This window comes from Ailuropoda melanoleuca, chromosome 9 (assembly GCF_002007445.2).
Source record: "Ailuropoda melanoleuca isolate Jingjing chromosome 9, ASM200744v2, whole genome shotgun sequence".
NCBI lineage: Eukaryota > Metazoa > Chordata > Mammalia > Carnivora > Ursidae > Ailuropoda > Ailuropoda melanoleuca.
This window is the reverse complement of record NC_048226.1, coordinates 65,793,413-65,816,057: the sequence shown is the minus strand read 5'-3', so window position 1 is coordinate 65,816,057 and position 22,645 is coordinate 65,793,413. Positions and strand designations below refer to the sequence as shown.

Sequence of the window (22,645 nt, the reverse complement as noted above, 5' to 3'; positions counted from 1 at the left end):
CTCAGTACGTTGGGCATCCAACTCTTGTCTTTGGCTCAGGTCATGATCGCAGGGCCAGGAGATTCAGCCCCGCGTCGGCCTCCATGCTCAGCACAGAGTCTGCTTGTCTCTTTCCCTCTGCCCCTCCCCCCAACTCATTCTCTCTCTTCCTCTCCCCCCCTCTCTAAAATACATAAATAAATCTTTAATAAAAAAATCAAAGAAGGGGCGCCTGGGTGGCACAGTGGTTAAGCATCTGCCTTCGGCTCAGGGCGTGATCCCGGCGGTATGGGATAGAGCCCCACATCAGGCTCTTCTGGAATGAGCCTGCTTCTTCCTCTCCCACTCCCCCTGCTTGTGTTCCCTCTCTCGCTGGCTGTCTCTATCTCTGTCGAATAAATAAATTTAAAAAAAAAATCTTTAAAAAAAAATAAAAGAAGAAGAAGAAGAAAAGAAAGCATCTCCTGGTTTTCTGTTTATGTCACCATCAAGTGCTCTCAGGCTCCTATTCTGACCTCTACTATTGGGGCTCCTACAGGGCTCAATCTGGGACCCCTTTCCTTTTCCCTTCACTAAGCCCTTAACATAAAATACCATTTTTAGGCTGACATCCTCAAATTTACATCAGCCCAGACATCTGGGTTCTGGGTTACAGAGTCACATACCCAACCACCTTTCTAATCTCCCCACTTTAAGACAGCTTGTGTTGTAGCTGGAACATACCTAAATAAGGATGGTTAGTAAAACAGCAAAATATACTGAGCACTACGATGGGCCAGACCCCATTCTAAGCATTTCTCGTGTACTAGTTGATTTAATCACTGCGACAATCCATGAGGCAGATATTATGATCACCCCTGCCTCTCAGTGGGAGAATGGAAGGCACACAAAGAAGTAACCAGCTCCATGCTCACACACTGAATACATGGCTTGGTCAGGATTCAAAGTAAGGTCTTCTGCTTCAGAGCCTAGACTCCTAAGGATCTCGGTGAGTCACTGAAAGCAAAGTCGAGCTGCCTCCCCAGGTGTGCTGTCATCTCCCGACCCCAGACTCTCGGCCCCCCTGAGGATTGGTCTTTTGTTCATGCTGGAAAGCAGGGGTCATCTCTGATTCCTCCCCTTCCTTCCTCACCCACACTAACAAAGTCTATCAGTCCTACCTTCAAAACCCACCCTCTTCCCCATCCTCAGTGCAGCCTGGATCACAGGGAAACACCCCCAAACTAGTCTCCGGGCTTCTGTGCTCACAGATCAGTCTCCTAAATGCATCTTCTACTCAGTGACGAAAGGGTACGCCACAAAACACACATCCGTGCATAACCACTGAACAGCAATTTTCTCACCCTGAGAATAGAACCCACAAGCCTCACAGTCTTCCAAATGTTCCTGGTCTATCCCTAAAACTGCATCTTGAGTCACTGTCTCCCCACCTTACTCATTTTGCCCCAATTTTTTTTTTTAAATGCATTTACAGTTCTCCAAAGCCAATGAGAATTAAACTTGCATGATCTTTTGTTTGGGATTATGCACAACAGTGCCCCTTTCAGTCAGTGCGGACACAGCGTGACTATAATTATAAAATGTTCAGGTGTCCATGATCTTAGAGCTGGGTTGCCTCAGCTCCTTCTGGCCTATCCCACATCCACATTCCTGTGTACATTTCTACTTATTGGACAAAGACCCAAGTCTACCACATAATGAGCAACACAGTTTCTGGAACAGAGAATGATCATCTCCTACAAGAAAGGTAAATGCAGAAACACAGAAGACCCAATGAGATAGAGATGTGTGAACCTTTTGACATTGCTTCCGGCCATTTACTCCCCATCCTCTCAAAAAGGCCAAAAGGCCCAGAGTAAAAAGATTACGACAAAGCAATAATTTAAAAAATTGGAGGGCCGCCTGGGTAGCGCAGTCGTTAAGCCTCTGCCTTCGGCTCAGGGCGTGATCTCGGGGTCCTGGGATCGAGCCCCACATCAGGCTCAGAGGCTGGGAGCCTGCTTCTTCCTCTCCCACTCCCCCTGCTTGTGTTCCCTCTCTCGCTGGCTGTCTCTATCTCTGTCGAATAAATAAATAAAATCTTTAAAAATAAATAAATTAATTAATTAATTAATAAAAATAAAAAATTGGAAGATTACTCTAAGGTGGGAAAAAAAACAACAGAGACCTCATTTAGACTCCGGCACTCAGAACAGAGGCAGAGCACGTGCAGCACATTAGTATTTGTTGATCTGACTTGTAATGATGGAAAGGGAAGTATTCGTTCAAATGGGCCCGGGAATCAATTATTTGGAATTCAACAGGAGAAACAGGCAGCAGGATTCCCTGCCCTTGAAAAACACCAGAAGGGGGCGCCTGGGTGACACAGTGGTTAAGCGTCTGCCTTTGGCTCAGGGCGTGATCCCGGCGTTCTGGGATGGAGCCCCACATCAGGCTCCTCTGCTGGGGAGCCTGCTTCTCCCTCTCCCCCTCCCTGTGCTTGTGTTCTCTCTCTCGCTGGCTGTCTCTGTCAAGTAAATAAGTAAGATCTTTAAAAAAGGAAGGAAGGAAGGAAGGAAGGAAGGAAGGAAGGAAGGAAGGAAGGAAGGAAGGAAGGAAGGAAGAAAAGGGAAGGAAGAAAAGAAAAGAAAGAAAAGAAAAGAAAAGAAAAGAAAAGAAAAGAAAAGAAAAGAAAGAAAGAAAAGAGAAAGAAAGAAAGAAGAAAGAGAGAGAAAGAAAGAAAGAAAGAAAAGAGAGAAAGAAAGAAAGAAAGAAAGAAAAAAGAGAGAGAGAAAGAAAGAGAGAAAGAGAGAAAGGAAAGAAAAAGAAAGAAAGAAAGAAAGAAAGAAAGAAAGAAAGACACCAGATTTACATCTGCTATTTGATGTACTTACTGGCATCATCCATGAACTCGAAGTCGCCTCCTAGCTCAGAACTTGAAAAGTGGTACTGGTCTGGGTCAGCCAGGGCGCTCAACAGAATCAGCAGCACCACAGCGTTGATGATCTGCAATAAGAAAGAAAAAAATCTAAGTACCCCCACGACTTGGTCCTTATAATAGGAACTTAAACTGACCATATGGAATTTAATTTCAACAGAGGCTCCTCCTGTTCCACACTAAGCCACCCCCCTGAGGGGGCCGGCGAACATTCCCAAGGCTTTGGAGGCAGCCAGGGGCTTGTGGCCTGGTCGTGGGAGACAAGCAGATTTCACCTCCCGCCGCCTGGGGGCGGAAACCCTAGAGCAGTGAGCACCCCACGCGCACAGACACACAGCAGCCCTGATGCCCAAGGTGGGAAAAACACACCAACTCTCCAGTTAGTGGATGCACTCTGATAAGCAGGATGCACTCTGATAAGCAACCACGAGCCTTTGCAGGTGATCAAACATTTTCACAGAGTCAGGCAATCTGAGCTTTGAGACCAGCTAGGAACAGAGTCAGAGAATGAATGCAAAGCCACGGCGGCCGCGCCAGGATCGAACTTGCTGTTATAGCACAGGTAAGCCCCCTTCCAACCCAGGACCACGTCTCTGCCTTCCAGTAACGCAGAATACACATCCCTCGGGTACTTCAAACTTAGCTTGTCTAAACGGAAATCACCTTCCCTCACCATCACCCATCTCTGCTCCTCTTTTTATGTTCTCTATCTTAAAAAAAAAATAGCATCACCATTAATAATTAAAAGTGGAAAACACTCAGGCGCTTGTAAGTCGAGTCTCCTGCTTAAGCCATCCAATAACCTAGCGAACTCGGCACTAAATTATCCCCACGTCATAGACAAGAACACTGAGGCTTGGGGGTGACGAACATGACATAAGATGATGCAGCTAACAATCTGCAGAAATGGGATCTGAATCCAAGTTTAATTCCCAAATCCAACCTCTTAGCTTCCTGTTCATACCTGAAACCTGATTATCTTTGGGCTTACCATCCTTCTTATCCCCACATCCAACCAACTGAGAAATTCTGGTTGTTCTTCTCGTGCATTTCTATTTCCTTTGTTCTTCCTAACTGTCCTTGCTGCATGCCACGCACGTGTACCAGCCGTGGCAGGGCTGGTGGGGCGAGCGTGGGGAGAGCTTAGGTGAAGCTCCAGATGAGAATGGGTTTTTTCTTTTTTTCTCCTTTTTTGTGTGTTTTACTCTGGTCAAAATGGGAGGAGAAAGTGAATAACCATGAAGATTATATAGAGGAAATTCTTTTACTAACAGCAGAAACTAAAGGCATATCCTACTATAAAATTCGTATTTGGTACACCTGTTTACAGAAGAGGTTCAAAGGGAGTGTCAGGTGGCTTGTTCTACAAAACATCTACTCCAGAATTTATTTTCCTTTTTTTTTTTAACATATTTATTTATTTATTTATTTATTTATTTATTTGAGAGGGCGAGCGAGCAAAAGAGAGTGAGCGGTGTGGGGCAGGGGGAAGACCAGAGGGAGAGGGACAAGCAGACTCTGTGCTGAGCGTGGAGCCCCACCTGGGGCTTGATCCCAGGACCCTGAGATCATGACCCAAGCTGAAATCAAGAGTCAGACGCTCAACCAACTGGGCCACTCAGGCACCCCAGAATTCACTTTTCTTCTTTTTTTTCTTTTTTTAAAGATTTTATTTATTTATTTGACAGAGACAACCAATGAGAGAGGGGAACAAAAGCAGGGGGAGTGGGAGAGGAAGAAGCAGGCTCCCAGTGGACGAGCCTGACGTGGGGCTCGATCCCAGCACGCTGGGATCACAGCCTGAGCCGAAGGCAGGCGCTTAATGACTGCGCCACCCAGGCGCCCCCAGAATTCACTTTTCAATGGCAATCCGAAGCAGCTGTTTTAGGAGTACTGTAGGATTTGGAATAATTATTTTTCTTCCTCTTTTTTCCAAATTGTCTCATATGGTCTGACTGCTTTTTGGAAAAAAATTGTAATAATAAGAATGAATAGCAATTTCACAGAGTATACACACACATGTTATACGTATGTAAAACTATAGACATGTGTGTATATATATATGTACAAACGTACATATATATAAAGCTAATAAAAATAAGTACAAGCATGTGGTTAAAAATTTTTTTTAAGATACGAAAGGGTACACAGTGAAGTCAGTCCCATCCTGTTGCTATCCACCAATCAGTGTCTCCACCATGGTTATTAAAACCACTAGTTTCTTGTTTCTCTTCAGAGTTACGAGAAACTTCATAGCATTTTTAAAGAGAGTGTGGCTAGCCAAACTCTATTTGAAGAAAGCTCTTCAGAACACATCTGAAGCTTAAAGGAAGGTATGAATTAGTTCCATAACTGGCCTGTGATGTTTAGCAAACATGTACTTTGATACACGCCGTCCAATTTTCTTGGCATTTCATTCCCTCTATACTCTTGCCTTTGCAAAGACGGCCCAAGGATTATGGACTGAAAGAAGATCAGATGGAACAACCTGAGAATGTGTTTTTTGAAAATGTAAGGCACCACAAAGACAGCATATTCACTGTTATCATAACGGGTCATTTTTAAGGTTGCAAAGGGAAGACATAGATCTGGGACTCATGGGCAAAGCTTTAACAAGGGGAGGGGTGAGGAGGCAGGCAGTGCATCCCGTTAAGGAAATGCAGGACACAAGTTTAGGGATTCTGTAGGGCTATTGTTACAGAGCTTGGCTTTTATTTTAAGCAAAACGAGAAGCCAATGAAGAGTATTAAGAAAGGGAAGAATGTGATCTGATTAGGGCTCAAATGAACAAATCAAGTAGAACATCTAGAAGGGTGACTGGCATATAACGGCCACTCAAGTTGGCTCACTTACCTCTCCCCACCTCAACAGGAACCACACAGAAGCTCACGGCTGGCTGGGAACATTACCTGGCTACCAGATCTAAGCCAGTGCTATGCCGCTGCTTTCCTGGCCTTTTGGTTCTGACGCATCTGTCAACTCTTTGTTTTGTCTTTTTTCTGATTTCAGATTTTATTACAAATTTACAGTAATCAAAACAGTGGAGCACTGGCATAAAACAGACACATGGACCAATGGAACAGAATTGAGAGCCCAGAAAAAGCTCGTGCATATATGGTCAACTAATGTTTGCCAAGGGAGCTAAGAATACTCAGTGGAGAAAGCATCTGTCAACTCTTAATCAGCTTGTTATTATCCCCATGCCTGGTTTACTTATCACAATACATTTACTAACTGCAGCAACAGTTAGGCACTGTGCTTAAGCGGTCGGGAAGAATTCTCCAGAACTCAGGATACGAAGTTAAATACGTCATGTGGCCAAATAACACAAAACATACAGCAGTAAGCATGCCAAGAGTCCAGAGGAGCTCGGAGAAAGGAATTACCGAAGCTTGAGGCTGAGACCAGGGGCCCAGGGAGGTGCAGTAGAGATGGGAGCACTTGGACAGGGGCTGGAAAGATGGCAAGGTTTTGGAACCATAGCAGTGTGGAAAAGAGCACATTCCAATCTCCGTAGGGCCTCTGGGATAGGGGCCTGTACTGAATATAGCAAAGTAGCTTGATGCGGCTGGACACAGCATGCACAGGTAAGTGTAATGGCATGAGAGCAGAAATGCAGGCTGGGAGAGGGGGTGGGGGTGGAGAGCACCTGGGTGGCTCAGTCCGTTAAGCATGGGACTCTTGATTTCGGCTCAGGTCATGACCTTGGGGTCCTGGGATCGAGCTCCGCCTTAGGCACCCTGCTCAGCGGAAAGCCTGGTTCTCCCTCTCTCATTCCCCCTGCTTGTGTTCCCTCTCTCGCTGCCTCTCTCTCTGTCAAATAAATAAAATCTTAAACAAAAAAAAAAAAAAAGACTGTGGTCTTCCAGGTTACTCTCAGAGGTTAAGTCACCTTACTTCAGGCCCCAGTGTGGAACGCCAAGGCCTTTCCATGTGCAGGCAGCATCAACAGAGCCACAGGAAGAGACCAGATGCAAAGATAACAGGATGCCAACAAGACCCGGAGATTTCAAGGCTAGGTGATGGGATACACCTTGTTCTTCCCAGAGATAAGGGAAATCACAGAGACAAAGGTGAGGCTGATTGTAGACACGTTGCGCTGGAAAATACTTCCAGGATGTCCAGTCCCAAGAATCATGTTTTCTGCTTGTTTTTAGCCTCTTTGGTGTTCAGGCCTGCCCTCAGTTTTGCTCTGACTGCCTGAAGCCCAGCCTTCCTGGTGTCCCTGCTCTCTCCTGTCCAGTCTCTGCGCATGTCACATCACTCCTGAATGAAGAGGTCTGGCCACAGGTCCAGCGTTCTTCTCGCTCCACGGTGGGCCCTGGTTCCTGCCCCTGGCTGCGCCCTAGCTGCTCTGCTCACTGTCATCTTCTTCTCTGTACCACCAGCCCTCACGAGCCACAGACCACAGACCACAAACTAGTCCAGAGAGAGGGGACAGCAATAAAACAAAGATGTTAATGTAAGGTTACCCATCACAGAAGCCCAGTCATCATTGTGCTCTTTTCATCACAGAGTGAAATTTTCATAAGAAAAATGTGTGCTGACACGTGTTTACTGTGTCATAAAACCTCTACTGTGGGATGGGAATGTGCACGCCATGGGAGACATATATAGTGAATACAGTAGGGTCACAGATGATCCATGGGGCCTGAGGTCTGTGCAAAGGAGCCAGAGAGGACTGGCCATGGGAGCGACTACACACAGCCAGATGGAAAGGTCAAGTAAGTCAAAGCCCAGGGAACCCCGGGTAAGAAGTACTTCCTGAAAGAGAGAAAATGGAAATCACCCAATCATCAGTTCTGATTAAGAATGAAATGTCACCGCAGATGAGAACCTTGCCAGGAGCTGATTATGTAATGACCACAGCTGATGTAAATGTAAAAGAAAGAGTGGGCATACTTGTGATCTTGTTCAGCTAATGCTCACTTACACTTGGACTGCCTTTGTCTGTTTTGGTAGGTAGTGTACAAACTGTTCCCATTCGATTTACAAAGTGTTCCCGTGGTGTCCCATATTTTTTTCCTTGTTCTTGACAATGATTACTTCCATATGTAAATAAATTCAACTTCTGTCCAATTACTTAAATGGTTAGGCCCTTGTATATTCCCCAGGGATCCAAAATGCTCTTTACCCTTAAATCATGTATCACATCTAAGTGAACAGTGATATCTGCAGCTTCGATCTAAACAACTGAAAATGTTCAATGTAATAATTATCAGCTCATTTTTTAAAAAGCCTTAATAAAAGAACCTTAATAACACTCAAACCCACTGAGATAATAATTACACAACAGTCAGAAATCTGCACAGAAAGTGCTGTCCAAAAAGGACTGCAGACTTATCTATAATGAAAACTTGAAACAAAAGTAGGAGAATGACTTAATACTGCTACCAAATAATAAAATCCTAAGCTTTAAAAATCATATTTAAAAAAGTGTTAACAATAAAAATGTTCCCAGTAGGTCAAATGAAAACTACAGCAAAAAAATGTTATATGATTCCCATTCTAATATTTATATGTGTTATATGTTCACATGTGTAAATCACAGACTAAAAACACTAAAACAATTTTATATATAAACCAGGGAGTAGTTTTACAGATGACTTGTACCTTTAATTAGCATTGTACCTTTTTTGTGTTTTCCAGAGTGCCTAACATGAGCATAAACTGCTTTTAGAGTTAGGAGCAATTATTTAAAACTTCAAAAATATTTTTAATATAAAATGTTGTAAAATATTATTATTAAACCTGATTCTCTAAAAAACAATTAATAGAAAGAAGATGACCAAAAACAAGTAAATCTGGCCAGGCATTCAAGTCAAATCTTGGAAATAGATGTTTCAGGGGAGAAATGTCAGAGTAAAATAAAGTAATAATTATTAAGGAATCTGCCACTTCTGATACTGGCGAAGAAGTAATACAAACGAATTTCTCTCTGAGAACAACTAGGAAATCTGTGAGAACACGTGAGAGCTAATGAGAGCTAGTGAAGAATTACTGGTCCAAAATCCAGGAGAAGGCAAAAATACCTTGGGGCATCTGTTGATTCCAGAAAAGACAGATGGGTGTTAAGAGCCCGAGCAGCACCCCTGACAGCCTCACTGGGCCAGGGAGGCAAGGGCCTCCTGGGTGGGGGTGGGAGGCAGGTGCCACAGGGCTTTTCCCTAAGACCCTGCAGGGGCCTCACCACTGGAGGAAGGTGAACAAGAAGGAGACAAGCCTTTATGGGGACACAGCCCAGCCTTGCATGATCTGAGTCTTGAAACTGGCTTAAGCCACTTCCCAGGTGCTATAGACCCCAATAAAAAGCTATTAAAATCCTGGTGAAGAAAGATCATCCTATGCCTTGAATTATTTTAATTTTTCAAATGCAATGAACAGAACACAGCAAACACGAAAAGACAAGACTCTCAGAACAGGAATGAGCAGAAAGAACAGACAAGAGAAACAGGTATTCTCAATACTGAAGTGAGCGAGCTTGGCCTTTAAAGTGGCCATGCTTATGAAAATCAAGGAGATAAAGAAAAAAACATAGGAATTTTGGCAGGCAAATAGCACACACAAAAAAAAAAGGTCAGGACAGATTTGAAAAGGATAAGGAGGCTCTAGAATAAAAACCTGCAGAAGCCAAACCAAGGACACAGGGGATGCATTGAGCCTATTAGACAAAGCGCAAAAAAATTGAGGGGCGCCTGGGTGGCTCAGTCGTTATGCGTCTGCCTTTGGCTCAGGGAGTGATCCCAGGGTCCCAGGATCAAGCCCCGCATTGGGCTGGGAGCCTGCTTCTTCCTCTCCCACTCCCCCTGCCTGTGTTCCCTCTCTTACTGGCTGTCTCTCTCTCTCTCTCTGTCCAATAAATAAATAATCTTTTTAAAAAAAGAAAAGAAAAGGACAAAAGAAAAAATTAGTGAGTTATACTTTTGGACAAAACTGAGGGAATTTGTCACCAGCAGCTTAGAAGTAAAGAAAGCATTGAAGGGTATTCCTTGGGCAAAAGAAAAATGATGTCAGATAAAAGACTGAAGATGTACAAAGAAGAACAGAAATGATAATTATGTTGGCAATCGTGAATGCTGATAACACAAGAAGAGTAATGATGACTTATGAGTGCAAAATAGAAACAGGTTCAAACTGGACAACAGCATATAAACCAAAAGCAGATAATTGGAGTGGAACTGATCTTAAATCCTTGCACTGCCCAGGAGAGGATGAAAGTACCAGTTACTGTGAGATTTTAAAAAGTCAAGGATTGGGGCCTGGGTGGCACAGCGGTTGAGCGTCTGCCTTCAGCTCAGGGCGTGATCCCGGCGTTGTGGGATTGAGCCCCACATCGGGCTCCTCCGCTATAAGCCTGCTTCTTCCTCTCCCACTCCCCCTGCTTCTGTTCCCTCTCTCACTGGCTGTCTCTATCTCTAATAAATAAAATTTTAAAAAATAAAAAAAAAAAAAAAGTCAAGGATGTATGTTGTCGTCTCTAGGGTAAACTTTAAGAGTCAGACTTGAGTAGTAGACACGTGACTGTTCAGTAATAACCAAGTTGTTTGTATTTTGTGCATCCTCTGTATGTGTGCAATACAGTAAAAATGGTTAAAAGTAAAAAATAAATATAGATAATCAGATACGCTGTTTTGAGATAATTGGCTAATTTTTTAAAACTTTTTTTAGGGGTCCTGGGTGGCACAGCGGTTAGGCGTCTGCCTTCAGCTCAGGGCGCGATCCCGGTGTTATGGGATCAAGCCCCACATCGGGTTCCTCCGCTGTGAGCCTGCTTCTTCCTCTCCCACTTCCCCTGCTGTGTTCCCTCTCTCGCTGGCTGTCTCTATCTCTGTCGAATAAATAAATAAAATCTTACCAAAAAAAAAAAATTTTTTTTTTAAAGTAATCTCTATGCGCAACGTGGAGCACAAACTCATGACCCCAAGATCAGGAGTCATATGCTCCAACAACTGAGCCAGCCAGGTGCCCCTGGCTGTCTAATTTTTATACTCCAATATTTGGGGGGGGGGACCTTTAAAGCTAATAATGGCAGGGGCACCTGGGTGGCTCAGTCAGTGAAGCTGAAGTGGTTCAGTCTGACTCTTGATTTTGGCTCAGGTCATGATCTCAGGGTTCTAAGACTGAGCCCCACCTGGGGCTCTATGCTGGGTGTGGAGCCTACTTAAGAGTCTCTCTCCCCCTCCCTCTGCCCCTCACCCCCTTTAAAAAAAATAGTAATTTTAAAAAGCTAATAATGGCAGATGTGCCTTTCACTTGGGTCCAACTTCAACAGGAAAATCAAAATGAAATGATTAAGTTTGAACTTTTTATTTGAAGTATCTCTAAATCTAATTTTAGAACTCTGATCCCAATGTGCTTTCATATTCAAATTAGCCCCTATCTATATAGTCCTGTTCTGATACCGAAGTAAGTTTCTGACACTATTTCAATTCCATCAACTGTGGTAAATATATTATGGGGGGGGGGAGAATTGGATTTTTTGTAAAATCCTATTTGCCTAAGAGATTGAATAAATCAGTTCATCTGTATGTCCCCAGCGCTCTGCTTGAAACTGGGCTACACAAGGATGAATAACACATGGTCCTTGCCCCCAAAGATTAGTAGTTCAGTGGGGTAAACACATCAACAGCCAAGGAAATAAAATGCAGAATGCTATACCGTTCATTAAATAATTCATTCAATTGCTCAGAAATTATCTATGAGGCAACAAATACAGGTCAAGCACAATGCTAGCATCACATACACATTATGGCAAAGACCACAAGGTGGCTTACTGTGTGGTGGGGAAGGCAGTCAAACTGGATGTTTCATTCACAGTGAAAAGGAATTCTGCTATACTAGGGGCTCAGGGGGAAGCTGAAAGACTTCACAGGGAGATGACATTATTAACACCAGAAAGTAACAGACTTCTGGAAATCCTGAGAGACAAAAGATAACAGCACAAATAATTTAGGGTATCAGACTAAATGACTCAGAATTAAGTATTGAGAGACAGTCTTAGGACATGAACATAAAAATGAGCCACTCTTTTCAGTCCTTTGAATGGACATATAATTACAGCCAATGTTTTAGGCTGCTGAAGCTATAATAAATCAAAGCACTGTTTCCAGGTTGCACATAGCGAGGGGGAAAAGGTTAAGCAGTAAAATGGGATTTGTACCTTTTATTAGAGCCACATTTCAAGAGGCAAATTTTTTATTTTTATTTTTTTTAAAGATTTTATTTATTTATTCGACAGAGAGAGAGACAGCCAGCGAGAGAGGGAACACAAGCAGGGAGAGTGGGAGAGGAAGAAGCAGGGTCCCAGCGGAGGAGCCTGATGTGGGGCTCGATCCCAGAACGCCGGGATCACGCCCTGAGCCCAAGGCAGACACCCAACGACTGTGCCACCCAGGCGCCCCAAATAGGCTGATTTTTTAAATGTAACAATGTTTTCCCCCAAACTCAATGAGATCCTCCTGAGTCACCGGCAGCCCACGGCGTCATCATTTTAACAGGTCTTCCTCAAGAAACCACCACCACCACACACAGCATTTACATCACGGAAGCAGTCTTGCCTCCCCTGTAAAGTGTGACCATTACTATTCCACTCTACAAATACGCACTTCAGCCTGCCTAGGAAACCCCACACAAGGTCAGAGTTCTCCACTTAGACTGGCTCATTGATCCTCTGATGACAAATGCCACGCATGCTTTCTCTACTAACCCAGTTCCCTCTCAAGAAGCCACCACACCCAGCTTACAGACTGCAGGGGCACAAGCCTGCCAACCAATCCCCTGGTGCATGCTCAGAATTCTTTCCAAGGGAGTGGTCAGATATCCACCCTCCATATGACCAGAGCAGGCAAAACGAAACCTATCTGCTCCCCAGAACAAGCGTCCCCATTTCTCCGAACCGACTCGGTTGGGTTTTGATCTTCTCTCTCAGGCTGAGGCACTATCAGATGCTCTCAGAGCATGCCCATGTGATCAATGAGAAGGCTGGACATTGAACATAAGGCAAAGGGTGGTCCCCCAGAGGAGGCCAGAGAGAGGAATGTGGTCCAAAGAGCCTCTGGGAGACTTGGGAGTGGGGGGCTTGGATGCTGAAACAAGCATGCTCCCTTTTACATTCTAAAGAACATTCCGGATCTCTGAATATGAAAAGATAGGCTTCGCCTGGAGCCTGTTTTAAAACAGGCTATGGGGCACCTGGGTGGCACAGCGGTTAAGCGTCTGCCTTCAGCTCAGGGCGTGATCCTGGCGTTATGGGATCGAGTCCCACATCAGGCTCTTTCTGCTATGAGCCTGCTTCTTCCTCTCCCACTCCCCCTGCTTGTGTTCCTTCTCTCTCTGGCTGTCTCTATCTCTGTCAAATAAATAAATAAAATCTTTAAAAAAAATAAAATAAAAAAAAAATAAATAAAACAGGCTATGGAGACCTGAACTGCATGCATAAAAAAAGTATCACAGGGTTGCCTGGCTGGCTCAGTCAGTGGCGCATGCAACTCTTGATCTCAGGATTGTACTCAGGGTTGTAAGTTCAAGCCCCACTCTGGGTGCAGAGATTACTTAAAAATAAAAAATCTTAAAAAAAAAAAAAAGAAAAGAAAAAGTATCCCGTACTACAGGGTTAGAAGACTAGCATTTGGGGCGCCTGGGTGGCACAGCGGTTAAGCGTCTGCCTTCGGCTCAGGGCGCGATCCCGGCGTTATGGGATCGAGCACCACATCAGGCTCCTCTGCTGTGAGCCTGCTTCTTCCTCTCCCACTCCCCCTGCTTGTGTTCCCTCTCTCGCTGGCTGTCTCTATCTCTGTCAAATAAATAAATAAAATCTTTAAAAAATAAAAAAAAAATAAAAAAAAGAAGAAGACTAGCATTTGGAAACGTGAGTACCGCTTTGCAGACTCGAAATTGAAGCAAGCCTTCTGCAGGTGGTACAGGTTCCCACTGGGCAGCAGGATCTTAAAAATTAGGCCACCCTGCAGGGCATGTAGACTAGTAGATGTCCCTGAATCTGCTCTCCCTTCTTTCACAGTCATAGGCTTATCCGGATACATAAAGGCCCAGCGACAGATAATGTCTCCCAGCCTCCCTTGCAGTTAGGTCAAAGGTCTTATTTTGGACTACTGGTATGTAAGTGAAAGCAATGTAGGCAATTTCCATTTCACATCCTTAAAAAAACAAAATTGCTTGTCCTCCCGGTGTCCTTTCTTCCTTCTACCATGTCAGTACTGCTAAGCTGTCTCCAGCCACGTGGACAAGGCTAAAGGACATTGCCACCTCAGAACCAGAGAAGGAATCCACACGCATTTCGGATGGCACAGCTGCCCCAGCAGAAGAGGTCTCTGAATGACCTCATGGAACAAAGTCTACCAACCCTGGAATGTTATATGAGAGTGAAATAAACTTTTATCTTGCATTGAGTACTGCATTTAACATGTTACAAAATTTTAGCTACACTGTAACAAATAATGAGGTTAAAATTAATGTAACACAAAGGAGAAAAGAATACATAGAAAATCCAATGATACCTTAAATAGGAAGAAGAAAAAAAAAACAAAGAACTCCTAGACCAGCAGCCCTAGATCAAGATTGGGGTAATCCAAACTCAGGCCTCGACAGACAACTATGAAGAAGCAAACCCCTCTTTTTATGCGTAATTGGAAGACATACTGACCCAGACTGGAGACAATCTTTTTAGCTGAATGTTATCTCGTCTGTGAAGTGGGACTCACCAGGTTGTCTTCATAAAAAGTTATTAACTACTCAAATCATTTAATAGTCATAATTTAGTGCCATGTAAATTTTAGCAGCTCAAGGTTAATAAAAAAAAAAAAAAAAGAGCAAGCTCAACTTTATTTTTACTAATAATCTGAAATCGTATTTCTTTTAAGCAGCTTTTGGTGCTCACATTTTTCCCTGAGAAGTAATTTTCTCTTGGAAGCTGCAACTGCAAACAGGCAACTCTAAACCTTTTTTTTTTTTTTTAAAGATTTTATTTATTTATTTGACAGAGAGACAGCCAGCGAGAGAGGGAACACAAGCAGGGGGAGTGGGAGAGGAAGAAGCAGGCTCATAGCGGAGGAGCCTGATGTGGGGCTCGATCCCAGAACGCCAGGATCACGCCCTGAGCTGAAGGCAGACACTTAACTGCTGTGCCACCCAGGCGCCCCAACTCTAAACCTTTAAATAAAAGTTTGTTAACAGCAACTGAAGAAGTGTGACCTTCACTTAATTTTTATTTTTCTTCAAGTAAAATGGGCTAACCAGTTTATAGCTTTTCAAGAACTCTTCTTAAGGCTCCACGAGCTCTACTAAGAGCCAAGGGAGTTGGGAGAGGGGTAGAAAGTAGTAAATTATGCTGCTAGGGCTCACATACTATTTCTACTAGCATTCTTTTATGGACAATAATGTATCTGCCCCAAAGTAGATGGGGTTGGAAGGGAAAAATGTGACCTCTTCCTTTTTGACAAAGATTCAAAGTAAGTTAAAATAAATATATTTTATATTTAGTTAAACATAATACACATAACAGTGCAAAGCTCATGTTAACCACTTTAATACTTGACACTTTGTTAGTTAATTAGATATATTTAGAGTGGGTCCCAGAGAAGTTGATATTAATGACAGGTTTAATGGCAATCTTTATCTCATGGCCAGCCTTTCTTTAAAATGTCCTGATGAACATCTATCACAATGTGCAACAAAAGCTGAAAAACGTATTAAATATCACTGGATACAAAGAACAAACTGGTGGTTGCCATAGGGGAGGTGAGTGGGGGAATGGGTAAAGATAGATAAAGGGAATTATCTTGCTGAGTACTGAGAATAGTATAGAATTGTTTAATTATATTGTGCACCTGAAACTAATGTAACACTGCATGTTAATTATATTTTAAATTTGAAAATACATACATACATATCACTGAAATCTTCCCCAGCCAATATTTTATAGAGCTACCCTTGATCCTTTATAATTAGGTGGTGGCAGAGGGTACCTGTGCTTTTTAAAAAGAGGTCACTGGACATCTCTCAAAAATTCAGTACCCCTCACTACCCAAAATCTATTCGATTCCTGAATTCAGATGGAGGAAGTCTAGATGTCAAGAGAGACTTATATCATTCACTAACTGATAAAAATTCCCACCAATATTATCCACAGCCTTAGCTAATGAGAAACTGGTGCTGGAAAGAACTGAAATCTTCTTTATCTCCTATCTGGAGGACTGTAACACACCCTTTCTAGTTTTTCAGCCACTAAAACAGCCTGCTATTTTAACATTCCTTAAAAACTGAATATTAAAAGCAGCAAAAGAAAAACTTGGTTTTTTTTTTTTAAAGATTTTATTTATTTATGTGACAGAGAGACAGCCAGCGAGAGAGGGAACACAGCAGGGGAGTGGGAGAGGAAGAAGCAGGCTCCCAGCGGAGGAGCCCGATGTGGGACTCGATCCCAGAACGCCAGGATCACGCCCTGAGCCGAAGGCAGACGCTCAACGACTGAGTTACCCAGGCGCCCCAGAAAAACTTGTTTTTTTAAAAGAACTTGTCTTTTTAAAAGAAAACATACTGCTTTTTCACTGGGAAAGTAAATATATAGTAACGCTAGTGGATTAATCATTTATAAAGCTAGTATGAAGGTGAAAAAGACAAAGTAGGGGTGCTGGGTGGCTCAGCCGGTTAAGCGGCTGACTCTTGGTTTTAGCTCAGGTCATGGTCCGGCATCGGGCTCCACGCTCGGCGGGAAGTGGGAAGATTCTCTCCCTCTGCCCCTCCTCCCACTCACGTGTGCGTGCATGCACTCTCTCTTTAAAATAAATAAATAAACCTTAAAAAATAAATAAATAAAAGACAAAAGTAGTAAAAATACCCGTGACTACAATAATCAGTTTAGGAATACATGTGTAAAATGTGACATCAAAAAAAAGCACGGCAGGGTGCCTGGGTGGCTCAGCCTGTTGGGCGTCTGCCTTTGGCCCAGGTCATGATCCCAGGGTCCTGGGATCAAGTCCCACATCAGGCTCCCTGCTCAGCGTGGTGTCTGCTTCTCCCTCTGACCCTCCCCCATCTCGTGCTCTTTCTCTCTCTCTCTCTCCCTGAAATAAGTAAATAAAATCTTTTTAAAAAATTTTTTTAAAAGGCATGGCAAAGACAGTAAAAATGTTGAGCTTTAGAACGGTATCAAGCTATAAGTTGTTATCAACTTAAAATAGACTCTTACATATAAAAGTTGTTATATGTAGGCTTCATGGTAACCACTAAACAAAACCCTAGTGAATACACAAAAGATGAAGGGAAAGGAATAGAAGTACACCGCTAAAGAAAAAAAGAGAAACTACAAAAACAGCCAGTGAACAATTTAGAAAATGGCAATAAATACATACCTATCAATAATTATTTTAAATGCAAGTGGACTAAATTCTCCAATCAAAAGATAGAGTGGCTGAATGAATTAAAAAATGAGCCCCATCTATATGCTGCCTACAAGAAACTCACGTTAGGTGTAAAGACACAGACCGAAAGTAAAAGGATGGAAAGATACTCCATACAAATGAAAGCCAAAAGAAAGCTGAAGTAGCTACTTACATCAGATAAAATAGACTTTAAAAGAAAGACTATTGGGGCGCCTGGGTGGCACAGCGGTTAAGCGTCTGCCTTGGGCTCAGGGCGTGATCCCGGCGTTATGGGATCGAGCCCCACATCAGGCTCCTCCGCTATGAGCCTGCTTCTTCTTCTCCCACTCCCTCTGCTTGTGTTCCCTCTCTAGCTGGCTGTCTCTATCTCTGTCAAATAAATAAATAAAATCTTAAAAAAAAAAAAAGAAAAAAAAAGAAAGACTATAAAAAGAAACAAAGAAGGTAATTACATAATAATCAAGGGGTAAATCCAACAAGAAAATAAAACATTTGTAAATATTTATGAAACAACACAGGTAGTAAAGCAAAGATTAACAGATCTGAAGAGAAAAACAGAAAAATAGGGGTAGAGGATTTTAATATCCCACTTACAATCAATGGATAGATCATCCAGATAGAAAATCAGCAGGAAACACTGGCCTTAAATAACATGTTAGACCAGATGGACTAACAGACATACACAGAACATTCCATCAAAAGGGACAAAATACACATTCTTCTCAAATGCACATGAAGCATTTTCCAGGATAGATCATACATTTGGCTAAAGTAAATCTTAAGAAATTTAAAAGGACTGAAATCATATCAAGAAATCTTTTCTGATCATAATGGTATGAAACTAGAAATTACATGAAAAAACCTGTAAAATTTATAAATATGTGGAGATTAAACAGCATGCTACTGACCAATGAGTCAGAGAAGAAATCAACAGAAAAATTTTTTTTAAATCTTGACATGAATAAAAATGGAACTATAACATACCAAAATTTGTGGGGTGCAGCAAAAGCACTTCTAAGAGGAAAGTTCACAGCGATAAACGCTTACAGCAAGAAAGAAGAAAAGTCTCAAATAGACACTCTAACTTTACACCTCAAGAAACCAGAAAAAAGGAAGCCCAAAGTTGGCATCTTCTGCCCATTTTTAAATTAGGTTGTTTTTTGCTGTTGACTTATAAGGGTTCTTTATATATGTTGGGAAGTAGTGGCTTATCAGATAGATATAGGATTTAAAAAATAACAAAGACTGGAACAGAAATAAATGAAGTAGAAACTAAAAAGATAATAAAGAGGACTAATGAAACTAAGAGCTGGTTCTTTGGAAAGATAAACAAAATTGCCAAGACTTTAGCTAGACTCATCAGGGAAAAAAAGACTCAAAATCAGAAATGACAAGAGGAAATGTTACACCTGATGCCACAGAAATACAAAAGATCGTAAGAAACTGCTATGAACAATTATATGCCATCAAACTGCACAACCTACAAAAAATGGATAAATTCCTAGAACCCTACAACTTACCATGACTGAATCATGATGAAATAAAATCTGAACAGGCCGACTGCTAATAAGGAGGTTGAATCCATAATCAAAAACCTTCCAACAAAGACAATACGACCAAATGGTTTCACTGACGAATTCTACCCAACATTCAAAGAATTAATACCAATCCTTCTTAAGCTCTTCCAAAAAATAGAAGAGGCAGGAACTCCTTCAAACTCATTTTATCAGGCCAGCATTGACCTGATACCAAAACCAGACAAGGATGCTACAAGAAAAGCAAATTACAGACCACTATTCCTGATGAACATAGATGTAAAAATCCTCAAGAAAATAACAGCAAACCAAATTCAACAATATATGAAAGAATCATATACCATAAATCATATACCATAAGGAGGATTTTTTTTCCAGGAATGCAAGGGTGATTCAACATCCACAAATCAATGTACTATATCACGTTAACAAAATGAAGGCTAGGGGCGCCTGGGTGGCGGAGCGGTTAAGCGTCTGCCTTCGGCTCAGGGCGTGATCCCGGTGTTGTGGGATCGAGCCCCATGTCAGGCTCCTCTGCTGTGAGCCTGCTTCTTCCTCTCCCACTCCCCCTTTGTGTTCCCTCTCTCGCTGGCTGTCTCTATCTCTGTCTTATAAATAAATAAAAAATCTTTAAAAAAAAAAAACAAAAAACAAAATGAAGGCTAAAAACCCTATGATCGTTTCAATATATGCAGAAAAAGCAATTGACAAAATTCAACATCCATTTATGATAAAAACTCTCAACAGAGTGGTTATAGAGGGAACATACCTCAACATAAAAAGGCCACATACAACAAGCCTACAGCTAACACGCTCAACAGTGAAAAGCTAAAAGCATTGCCTCTAAGATCAGGAACAAAACAAGGAACACTCTCACCACTTTTATTTAACATAGTATTGAAAGTCCTAGGCACAAAAATAAGGCAAGAAAAAGAAATAAAAGGCAACCGAATTGGAAAGAAAAAGTACAACTGTCACTATTTGCAGATGACATATTATATATAGAAAACCCTAAAGACTCCATCAAAAAACTATTAGAATAAATGAATTCATTAAAGTTGGAGGATATAAAATCAATACCCAAAACCACGTTGCATCTTTATTCACCGATAATAAACTTTTGGAAACAGAAATAAAAAACAATCCCATTTACAATTGCGTCAAACAGAATAAAATACCTAGGAATAAATTCAATTGAGGCGGTAAAAGACTTGTGTATTGATAACTATTAAGACATTAATGAAAGAAATCAAAAAAGACATAAATAAATGGAAAGATATTCCATGCGCATGGACTGGAAGAATCAACATTGTTAAAAGGTCCATACTACCCAAAGCAAACTAGATTCAATATAATCCCTATCAAATGCCAATGGTATCTTTCAAAGAAACAAGAACAACTAATCCTAAGATTTGTATGGAATCACAAAAAACCTTGAATAGTAAAAGCAAACTTAGGAAAGAAGACCAAAGCTGAAGACATCACACTTCCTGACTTCAAACTATTATAAAGCTATAGTATCAAAACAGTATGGTTTGCCATAAAAACAGACCCACAGATCATGGAACATAATAGAAACCCATATATATGTGGTCAATTAATTTACAACAAAGCAGCCAAGAATATACAGTAAAAGGAACGGTTTCTTTAATGAACGGTGTTCAGAAATGGTTTTCGATCACTATCTTATAACACACACAAAAGTAATGCAAAATGGGGGCACCTGGGTGGCTCAGTGGTTAAGCATCCAACTCTTGATTTCAACTCAGGTCAAGATACTGATGTCAGGTTCCATGCTCAGCAGGGGTTCTGCGTAGAATTCTCTCTCACCCTCCCCTCTGTCCCTCTCTGCCCTCCCCTTCAATTACAGGCACGCGCATGTTCTCCTTCTCTTTCTCAAATAAATAAACCTTTTTTTAAAAAATTAACTCAAAATGGATTAAGACTTGAATGTAAGACCTGAAACCATAAAACTCCTAGAAGAAAATAACAGGTGGTAAACTCCTTGACATAGGTCTTAGTGATGATTTTTTAATCTGACACCAAACGCAAAACCAACAAAAACAAAAATAAGTGGGACGACATCATACTAGGAACCTTCTGCACAGGAAAGAAAACCATCAACAAAATGAAAAGACAACTTACTGAATGAGAGAAAATATTTGTAAATCCTATATCTATCTGATAAGCCACTACTTCCCAACATATATAAAGAACCCTTATAAGTCAACAGCAAAAAACAACCTAATTTAAAAATGCGCAGAAGACGTAAATAGACATTTTTCCAAAGAAGATATACAGATGGCCAACAGGTACATGAAAAGATGCTCAATCACTCATCATCAGGGAAATGCAAATCAAAACCACAATGAGATATCATCTCACACCTGTCAGAATGGCTATTATCAAAAAGAAAAGAATTAAGTGTTGACAAGCATGTGGTGAAAAGGGAACCCTCATGCACTAGTGGTGGGAATGTAAACTGGAGCAGCCACTATGGAAAGCAGCAGGGAGTTAACTCAAAAAATTAAAAACAGAACTACCATATGACCCAGAAATTCCACTTCAGGGTATTTACCTTAAGGAAAGAGAAACACTAACTTGAAAAGATACCTGCACCCCCCTGTTCACTGCAGCATTATTTACAGTAGCCAAGATATGGAAACAACCTAAGTGTCCCCCAACAGACGAATGGATGAAGAAATTGTGACATACATGTGTATGTATACACACACACACACACACACACACGATGGAATACTACTCAGCCATAAGAAAAGAATGAAATCTTCCATTTGAAACAACATGGATGGACCTTAAAGACATCATCATAAGTGAAATAAGTCAAGACTGAGAAAGACAATGCCATCTGATTTCTCTTATATGTAGAATCTAAAAAAACAAAAGCAAGCTCAGAGAACAAACGGTAGCTGCCAGAGGCAGGAGGTGGGAGGTCAGAGAAATGGGTAAAGGGAGTCAAAAGGTAAAAAGGAAAAATAAATGAATAAATACAGTGCATTACTGACCAACAAAAAACAAAACAGAGTCTTACACTGGGGGGAAAAAACTGCTTTCATCTTATCACCCTTGCTCGTAATTCTTCAATGCCTCCCCACTACCTGCAGAATAAAATCTAAAGTCTATAACCTAGTATTTCAGTCTTTTACAATCTAGCACAGCAGGAAAAACACTAGGTAATAAGGATTATGTAAGTACTGTGTAGTAGTTCATGTCTTGCCCTGGACTTACGAGTTAAGTCATAGAATCTGAGAGCTAAAAAGAAAGCTGGCCATCTTAAATGAGCATGGGACCACCTATATAGCACCTGACCCCAGGGTTGCTTTAAGTTTTAAATAAGAATAAATGGGAAACCCCACTAAAAACGATCAATCATTCTACAAATACAAGCTGTCAGTTTTACTATCCAGTATTATTACCCAGACAAAAAAAATCAGTATTTATCGCACCATAATTCTCAGGATACAAAGAGAATCCATCAGGCTTGGGTACACGAGCACACTGGGACTTTCAAAGTGAACCAGTTGGTTATTTGAAACGTCAGGTTGTAAAGCTAATGAAACCAGCTACTCTGACCTCTTTCATCCTTTAGAATCTGATATATGGCCGACTACCTTATGAATAGGGTACAAAGAGGCGTTCAGTAGTATTTGCTCAATGACAAAGTGCCTAAAACACACTTAGAAGAAGACGATAAGGATGACATACACTAAGGAATACTCATCTCAGGTGTCAAGTTCAGAGGACCAGCACCCCCTTTTAAAACACTCTAAGAAAATCACGTGGTAAAACAATGAAAG

General features: G+C 41.6%; 1 protein-coding gene across 1 annotated transcript in view; it reads right to left on the bottom strand.

The window, feature by feature from the left end:
- LAPTM4B (lysosomal protein transmembrane 4 beta) overlaps positions 1 to 22,645 on the bottom strand; it is a 77,863-nt gene that overhangs the window by 49,396 nt on the left and 5,822 nt on the right. The window contains exon 2 of the mRNA XM_034668355.1: positions 2,853 to 2,964. Coding sequence (XP_034524246.1) covers positions 2,853 to 2,964 — 112 coding nt within the window. The remainder of the gene's footprint in view (positions 1 to 2,852; positions 2,965 to 22,645) is intronic.